Source organism: Pholis gunnellus (genome assembly GCF_910591455.1).
Source record: "Pholis gunnellus genome assembly, chromosome: 7".
In the NCBI taxonomy this organism is placed as follows: domain Eukaryota; kingdom Metazoa; phylum Chordata; class Actinopteri; order Perciformes; family Pholidae; genus Pholis; species Pholis gunnellus.
In genome coordinates, this window is record NC_136533.1 from 10,957,187 (window position 1) to 10,966,677 (window position 9,491).

Genomic DNA, 9,491 nt, shown 5'->3' on the forward strand with positions numbered 1-9,491 from the left:
ACAAGGTGTACTCATTTCTGAAAAACACCAGCAAATTACTCTGACTGTTAAGGGCCTGACAGCTTTGATTGATTGTTGTGCAGACACTGTGTTGATTGTTGCCTGTTGTGCCATTCCTGTGGCTCCCAGCAGCCATTGCTTTCATCTCACCCGGGCTAAACTCTTCCAACCAGTGATGAGTAATTACTAAGTTCATTAGCCACGCTAGTGGCCTAGAGATTTATTAAAACAAGATTTGTCATCAACTCCCTCCGCTGCTTTTAAATATCCGGACTGCATCTGCATGAAGTAGGTAATTATTAGCTTCTCTTTATGAGATTTTCTTTTTTTACAGGTGAAACAGACAAAATGGGAAGACAGTTAAGGTTAAACTAAAAATGCTCTGATGAGTGTTCTTGAAAATATGTGATATCACTATTTGCTTTGTCTTGTCACACAGAGGGTAGTGTCAAAATACCTGTTGTAATGTTGAAACATTTGTATTCAATGGGGCTGTAAGAAACACATTCTTATTACCAATTAATCAACTGACAAATCAGTTGAAAGATATTCAATTTAAAATGATGTAAAACACAGCAAATCAACAGATCTCTGCATCTTAGAAGCTGGAATACGTTGTTTCAGCTCTAATAATTAAAAAAGCGTCGTTGATAATGCAAAACTTTGTTCCATTTTCTCACATTGAAGCGATGATACAACTGTCAGTTGGCTCGTTAGATATGTATGTGAATTCGCTGCTGTCCATTTACAACGTAAACTGTAGGATGGATAGATAGTCAGGTACAATCAAATCAGATGAAAAATGTTTTGGTACAAATGTATGAACAGTACGTGAGATAGTGGAGGCATTCACGAGGACCATGATGTCATGTTCAGGCACCAGCTGTTGGACTGGACTGAAGAATTGTGGGTTGTGTGACTTCAGAGCATTTATGAGAAAAAAACAAATGAAAACTACAACCAGGTAAAATAATTTTAATAAATACCATGGAATCTAAGTTCAAGTTTCTTTCTGCTATTAGGATCAGGGGTGTGTGTGTGGGGGGGGGGGGTCCAGAATCGCCAAATCACCTCTTTTCATTTAAGTTATTGCCGAATACAAGAATGAAAGAAAAGCAAATAACACCTCGGTAAAGACACAATTACACAAACCGTCCTTCAACAAGATATTCCTCCTTAGCTGGTGTGAAGTGAAATAGCCACAAGCTATCTTAGTGCAATGTGTAATTTTTCTTTAATAGGAAAATTGTTACTTATTGATCTGCACTTTGTAAAGCCTTCCAGCAATGCTCCAATCACCACAGCTGTCAAAACCATTGAAATACACCCTGTTCCTTTGCGATTTGATGGCACCCTGGTTCTCATTACTGGCACATTTCCAATGTTAATTACCCTCAACATAACTGCATCTTCCTCAAAAGAGTCTCGTACAGGCCACTCGTGTCCCACCAGAGGACAGCGGGGGGTAAGAGTGATAGGGTGAGTGCGGAGATGCCGTGCTTTGCCTGTCTAGAGCTTGTGTTGAATCTGTGCACCACTGACTCTGGCCATTAGGCTGCATGATGGGCTTTTCTTTTCCAGACCATTTCCCATGGTCAAAATAGCATAAAAACACCATTTTGGTTCAATAGCAAAGACTTCAACTGAATAATCACAAGGGTGAAACTGTAACTATTACAGAGGCACCTCTGGGATAACCATACATAACAGGGGTGTCAAAAACACTGTCGGCTTTCTGGAGGGCAAAGTGTTTAAAGTGTATGCTGTTGGCTCTTGCTCCAACATCTGCTTTTAATTACTCAATTAGTGCAATCATTTAGTCTCCTTGACATTCATCCAAATGGCAAATCATAGCCGGAAGATGTTCTGTTCAAACAGAGCGTTAAGAAGAGTCATGAAAAATGCATACACGATAATGTATATGGATACTTAACTAATTGAACCAATTAAAGGGAGGGAACTGGTTTGAGTGCGAACAGCGCCGGCATTGCCCTCCGGGAAGAAGCTTTGACACTTCTGATCTACAGCCTCCCCTCTCCCTATTCACAGACCTGGGCCTGAGGTCATATTTCAGCAGACAAAAGGTTTTTGACTTCAGTCACACAGCAACAATGAACCAAAAATGTAAAAGCCATGCAGATTGAAGGCTGCACAGAGCATCAGACAGGCCAATCTAGTACAAAGTAAAAGCATATCCAGGCTCTTAAGAAAATGTACATGGTAGAGAGAAGGTAGTTAGATTGACTCTGTCCTCAGAAAACTGGAGAAAATAAATCGCAGGATTCGTTAAAAATCGTATTTTCTATGGAATTCAGTGTCATTGCTACCACTGTGAGATATCCCAAACTGTGACATGCACATTAAAGCGTAATCCCTTCTTGTTTTTCAAGACTTTTGACTATGCTTTAAGCCCCATAGAGACTCCTCTCTCAGATATATGTATATTTCAGCATAGACATACCAACAGATCAACCTGAGGGTTAAATGAATATCTGCTCGGTTTAAGACGAGCTCGCTTACCCCCCCATCCCAAAGTTAAACCGAGTCAATCCCCCCCACCACAAAAAAAAAAAAGAATGATTGTACCCCTGCGGTGGTTTATTTCCTGCATGCTATGGATGCATAAATAAACATAGGCATAAATACACAGAGGACACTGACTGGGACTAGCTGGCCAAGTGGGGCAGCTGTTATTAAAAGGGCTATTTATCACTGTCACCCCTCTCAGGTTCCATCCCTCTCTGCCCTCCAGCGATGTCACTAGGCCGCACAGGAACAATGTGGCTCATCCAACCAAACCTACCCCCTCGATCATATATACACAAACACACACGTGGTTGGAGTCACAGCTCTACACACACACACACACACAAAGTAAACATGTATAGCTTTGACCTGCTTGCATATGTATATTGTGTGAATAAACTGGGATCGACTTCTCATTTGATGACTTGGCTGAAACAAACACAAAAATACAAGAACCTCGCTCCTTTCGAATTACATCAAATATCTACAACACAGCTACACTGCGCATGCCGTTCATTTTCCGCTCTGTTACTTTATTGATTGTGGCCACAATTATCCACTTTTCTGAAGCACTGCATTAAGTGAATTCCCCGTTTGTTGGACAATAAGTACAGAAGGTTGGCTAAGTCATGCTATTCCTCAGCCTAAGGGGACAGTCTACTTCTCCAGCACCCTCATCATCATTAGCAAGCCCAGATAAAAACACACCTCAATTAGTCCACCTCTGCTGGGGGAGCCACATCAAGTGAGGCAGACGCTTCCAACTGACCAATGCCATAACTTCACTTACAGCAGCTCTTGCCGTGTCCAGACTGAGGGCAAAAGATTACATTATTGAACGATCACCATATGCTTAAAGGTTTCAGCATTCGAAGGGAGCCTTAAAGCAAATGTTCAGTCTGTGTCTTGCAGTAAAACTGAATACCCTGAGGTACAGCAGTGTACCTTATACGTACAATGCAACAACAGCATGTTATACTGTAGATATGCAGTCAGCAAGGACTTTAAAAGAACCTCTTGCTGGAGTTATATTTTCACATTGCGTATCAAAGTTACATTAGAAAATGGACACGTTAATGAGCATTTGACATAACATGTAGAGTACATTATAATATGGCTGCAACTAACGCTTATTTCATTATCGATGAACCTGGCGGATATTTGTTCGAATACCTAATTCACAGTATTGAAACTTTCAAAAAATGACTTCCCAGAGCCTGAGATCTTCAAATGTGAAGCAGAAATTTCCCATTTGAGAAGCTAGAAACTGAGAAATTGTAGCATTTCTTTTCACTACTTTTTTTTCCCTATATGACTGAAATGATTCAACCTTTATCAAAATAGTTGCAAATTATTTTTCTGTCAATTGACTAACCACTTAATCAACCAATCGTTTCAGCTCTACATTATGTTCTTTCTTTAGGAGTTCTTGTCTCCATCTTCCGAGCACCAACCAGCTTTTTAATTCTGAACTCCCTCCTTTTTCTCATCTAAGCACTACAGCACCTATAAACCTCTCACACGCAGCAATCCACTCACGATTAATGAAGTGCTTACTTAACCAATTTAAACCCTTAATTCCTATTAATTCAACATAATAGCCACCCTCTCCGCCAGAATTAACAACACTCCAGCAGAAACTTACAAATCTCTGCAGGCCAGAAAGAGTCCACCCAGCAAATCCCATATTCTTTGATAAATATGTAACAGTATGTATATCACTGTTAAAATGCATAACCCTCATGTAAGACCCCTATCAAGTCTGCTTTACACCTGTATTACATTTCTCCCTCAATCAGCAGCTTTTCTGAGACACCGGCCTCCCACGAGGAGCAGAAACCATTACAAGGGGCTGCAGCTCATTTGCAGAAAGATTGGAGATCATGCTGCATACAAAAGTATGTGAAGCATTTCCCAGAACAAAATTGATTTATTCCATTTCTATGTTTGTATGCAGCATCAGTATCAGTGTATTTAATGTAAATCCCCCGTCTGGCATCGAGTTGCTGTGTAGGTTGCTCCTTGTTGTGCAAGTAAGAAGCAGGGCAATCAAATAACACAAGGGGCCTGCTCTGGTGCAACATTTAGGCACTTGCAGTATTTTTCATATAAGATATTTTATCGGGAACCAAATGATAAAACATGCATTTAGTATAACAAATCATATCGATCAAACAAAACCATGCACAATGCCCTTTTTCTGATCCACTGATGCCGCTTGTTTAAGCTACAAAGACATTAGGTTGTTCTTTAGTGAAATAAAAAGGCAAAAGCAAATAAATAAATATTTCTGAGTATTTCAATTTTGACTTAGGAAAAACAGATCAAGCAGAGCCCGTGGCTAGAGGAGCCTGACTGCATGCTGGTGGGGGGTAAAAGACAGCCTGGGGGATGTGGAGGGCGTCTGTTTTTTAATGAGCTGAAACTTTAAATACTGCATAATATATAATAAAAATGGATAGTTCATTTAACTCTCCCGATAAGTCTTTGAAAAACTATTAAAATCCATTCCTCTCTTAATGTCAACAGAGTAAGCATTGAGTATGAATGAAGTGAACATGAAGCCACATCATCAACAAGAAAGAAAAACACAATAATCAACTTGAACTGGAAGAAAAAATGGATTTGGGCATGAAGTTAAGTGCACAAGCTCAAGGGCATCAACTAAGCAATGACAATGATTTATTAAACTATATAAATTTGGATCCACTCTAAGAATACAAAATTAGCATATTTATCATGCTTTAAATGTGAAGTAGAATATGAGCAACCTTGACAAAATTGTCCAGAATTTGTATTTACTGCAACTTAGTTGTAATGTCAGCTGGGAGTGATCTTGAGCCAGAAAAGCCAGAATAGATGACTGACAGACATTTCAGCCACCCACTGACAGTAGCTTTCGCAACGCTGATTGGCACAGCAGGCACAGCGTTTCAACACTTACCCTTCCCCCAACGCGCGCACACACACACACACACACACACACACACACACAACACCTACAAAATATCATGAAGATACAGAAGAGAGAGGGACATAAAGAAAATAATCATGGTGCCCCTCGTCATAAATACGCCATAATAGATTTTTTACAGCTTCAATGCGCTATCACTGATCCAAAAGAGAAAGCAAAAAATTGTGGTTCAAGTGTCAATGACAAAAGGTGAACAATTATTAACCAATTAAAACATCTTTTAACTATAACAAATCAAGACGTAGAGGTCTCTCACTCTGATTAAGTACTACTCTTTCAAAGCTGATCAAAGTGTGCGCATATATGCAACTGGAGAGGTTTCTAGGAGAAAAGTAATGAGCTTCATGATACCGTTGTCACATAGTAATTCAAAAAGTGCCATTTCACTATGAATATTGTGACAATGCTGGCTGACACCTCTGCATTAAGATGTAATTCCAAGTGTGGCCCTTAAAGTGATCTGAGTGATGGCTCTGGTAGAGCAAGCGCAGAGACGATGCTGGTGGCCGATCCAGAGGCTTAATAATGATAACCTCAACAATATTAGCTGCAGGGGTTTGTTCACACAATAATTGTTTCTGCCAAGCCATACATCTATGTGACAGAGAAAGAACTGCTGTGACTTCCCTGCTAAATAATTGATTTAAGAATCGGCTGCATCAACCATTTCAAGAAGATGAACATGGTTTGTGCCATTTTTTATTTTATTTTTTTTGCTTTGAAGAAACTGAGAATTTATTAGCTAATTAGAAGATAATTACAACTCTCTGCAAGTTGATTAGCAATTTCACTGTTGAACATTAACAATTTACAGCAACACTACACTCAATTTCAGCACTTGTTTTGCTTTACTTACCTAAATTCTAAACAGTACAAGTATTTAAAGATTTCACCTTGACACAACTTATTACCAGCTTTCGCATGCAATTAAACTTGCCAAACAGGCATTCATTCTTTGTTCATTACCAGATTAGATGTGTGTTGGGTAATTTAGACCCTTCAATACAGGACTAGACTACCACGGCTATTAAAAGGCATCAATCTCGCACCAAATGCGGATATATTTTGTTAATTTACAGCAGCTCATTTGCAGTCCAGATACCCTAAACCTGCACTTGTGTTGACTGAGGTTCGATGTGTAATGCTAAGCCTCTGCCGGAGCTGAAGGGGTGCCCTCCCCTGCAGTTTAGAGTGACTCAAAGGTGAAGCCCTGAAAACAAATACAATGTACTCACATGCTCCACAGTTTAGATTTCACTGACTCACAGCATCCTGTAAAAGCAGCACACAAAAGCTGCAGTCAGATGCAACCCCACGCAATTGTGTCTGGCTGTATACGGTGGTATCAATGCAGCTCGTGGGTCAAAGGGTCAATGAGTAATTAAGACATGGTTGCCTGAGCATTCCCCATGCACATCTTCAGTCCTGATGAAAGGAGGGGGATTTAAGTGCAGCCTGATACTATGGATCAGATTTCCATAAGTGTGTCTAAATGTTCCGTGTTCGAGGCAATTAGTATGATTAAGAGACAGTGTGGTGTCATCACGCTGTTTTAAGAGGATTTTGCGCATGAATTCTGCATGAGGGTTGAAATTCTTTTACACAACAACAGTTACATTGCTTAGAATACAAATATGCAAATTACTGTTCATGCAGGGATATTAAATATGTTTAATATCTCATTCAGTTATTAGTGTGCGTAATTCAGCAAAGCTAAGCAGTTTTCTTTCTTTTTTTGGAAGAGGAGGTGATGGTGGTGCTAGTATACGTGTTGGTCAGGCCTAAAACTGAATGGAGTATCCCACCATAACACCGCAGAGGAAGGAACATTCAACACATTTTGATATGTACTTTTGTTTTGGATTCAATTACCTTGTAAATGCTCTTGCATAGGACGAGCACGATTTACAAGACACTGGCGAAGAGGCGGTACATCATGGACAGCAGGTCAAAAGGTGCATTGATTTACATGTACAACAAGAAATTATGTGTTAGGTTTCATTGTTGCCAAAAATGAGGAGGCCAAGGACAGAAAATTGAGGTCCCTGATAAATGCTATTAGTAGGAGATGCTGTGGAGTGAGGAAATCAATATGGCAGTTTGTCAACCTGCCTCTCAGAGGGAGCAGGACTCTGCAGCAGAAGTAAGTGTGCCCTGTCAGCAAAGCACATTACTAGAAATCAAAGGCCAGTGAAGGCCCGAAGGAAGGGATGCAGATGTCTCTAAACACAGGCCACACTTTGGTAATTAAAACCTATTTTATCAGACCTGTCTTGTCACTGGTTTTTCTCTAACACTATTGACTATCTGTTGCATGCATAGTGATCACTAATTTACCTTTAAATAAATGAGCCAGGGTTATTTAAGACCCTGTAACACAAAATGAAGCAAAAAGATATGATCACATCAAATCAATTAAATGATTACAATTGGGATCACTTTAATATTAAAGACTTGAGCAATGAAGAAAATGATCTTATTTGAGACGCTGGCTGACTCTTATGACCCGCACAGGTGTTAAGTTCATGTGGCAGGAAAAACATTACAGCCAGTCAGTCAGTCATTTTACACCCTTTAATAGTTGTTGCAAAAAAAATATACTTTTACAATTCATCGACTCTGAAGACATGTGCAACGTTCGCCTCGGAAACATCCAGGAAAACGTGTGTCAAACAGTCCATTCTTTGAGAAATCCTAAACTTTCCATTAAATGTTAATGAAGTCAGCTTTCCGGACAACCACAAAGTATTGTGTATCAGTGTAATAACATGCATTATGGACTTCTCCACTGCAACTCTTCAATCTTAAATAATCAAACAGAAATGAACCTGTGCAATCACACAATAAGAGCACTAGTGACATAAGATGGCCCTTCAGTCAATATGTCCACCAGAACAGTTGAACTGGTTTAAGTACAGCAGCTTGGCAGTCAATAGTCTTTTGAAAATACACAAAAAAATAGTTGTATTCATAGTTTAGTACTGAGCGCCTTCTTCTTCTTTGTAGGCAAAATAGACTGTCACAGGTCCAACACTTGTCTGCACCGTTTCTGTAGCTCCCACCACCATCCAGCAACCAATGCCATAGGCCAAACAGGGGATGCCTGCAGCAAGAGGACACAGTGATTATATGGTAGTGATACATTCTGGATTTTATAGGAATAAGGAAGTGCATTAAATATAATTACTGACCCAGATTAAGAACTTTCAACATGGTGAAAAATGTGTCCTCAAAGTCCAGCTTCTCTGGAGGCGCTTTGGTGCAGTGATACTTTATAAAGGGGAAGCAGCCTGTTCTCAGTATTTGGTAGTTGGATCCCTGGACTCGCCAATTAAAGTTGGACAGTCCAAACTGGTCATTGTGAACCGAGCTGTAGCGGACACAGTAGGACGTCCACGGCGGGAGTTTACGCTGCAGCAGGTGGCAGGTCAGCACCTCTGAGGCAGCTGCCCGCGGGCCTGTCCTGCCAAATGTGCTCGGAAACAGCGCGATCTTCACAAAGACGCTGTGTATCTTCCTCAAAAAACCCTTCATGACTTGTGTGAGAAGTGGAATTATTCACCTTTTTTTTTAAATCACCTGGACTGCATGCAAACTACTCACAAACAGAGCTATGACCAGCCATAGATGAGATCTACATACATTTTAAATCAGCTGATGTACAACAGCAAAACACGCTGTTTATGCACGTCCCTAGCAGCAGTGGGAGAAGGGCACAGGGCAATTTACACGAGCAACTAACGTGAGCTAAAGTTAGCACACAGGACAGTCCCTGTTTGTACGCTACACGATGGCTATTCTGCTAATGCTAGTCCGCTACACGTCCGGATAAACATGCTGAATACACACGATTTGTTTTAACAAGCTGAGAGACCTGTGAAGAGAGCCTCTCTGTTTAACGTGCTGTAGTGTTTGCTCTGACCTGGTGCTCCTGCTAAAGTCATCCGGGTTGGAAACACAGCGCTGCGCAGCTGTTCCTCTTCAACGGAGT

General features: G+C 40.5%; 1 protein-coding gene across 1 annotated transcript; it reads right to left on the reverse strand.

Moving 5' to 3' along the window:
- Positions 1-8,063: 8,063 nt before the first annotated feature.
- Positions 8,064-9,373, reverse strand: cUnh15orf61 (chromosome Un C15orf61 homolog). The gene is made up of 2 exons (XM_079162530.1): positions 8,692-9,373; positions 8,064-8,603 (listed from the first exon to the last, which is right to left on the reverse strand). The coding sequence occupies exons 1-2, from the start codon at positions 9,032-9,034 to the stop codon at positions 8,476-8,478; spliced, it is 471 nt and encodes a 156-aa protein (XP_079018656.1). The 5' UTR covers positions 9,035-9,373; the 3' UTR covers positions 8,064-8,475.
- Between the last annotated feature and the right edge of the window lie 118 nt (positions 9,374-9,491).

Bases quoted from the DNA above. Each gene is read 5' to 3' on its own strand.
- cUnh15orf61 (XM_079162530.1), bottom strand. From the start codon at position 9,034: ATGAAGGGTTTTTTGAGGAAGATACACAGCGTCTTTGTGAAGATCGCG. The intron at 8,604-8,691 runs GTCAGTAATTAT...CTCTTGCTGCAG, and splicing joins GTTGAAAGTTCTTAATCTGG to GCATCCCCTGTTTGGCCTAT.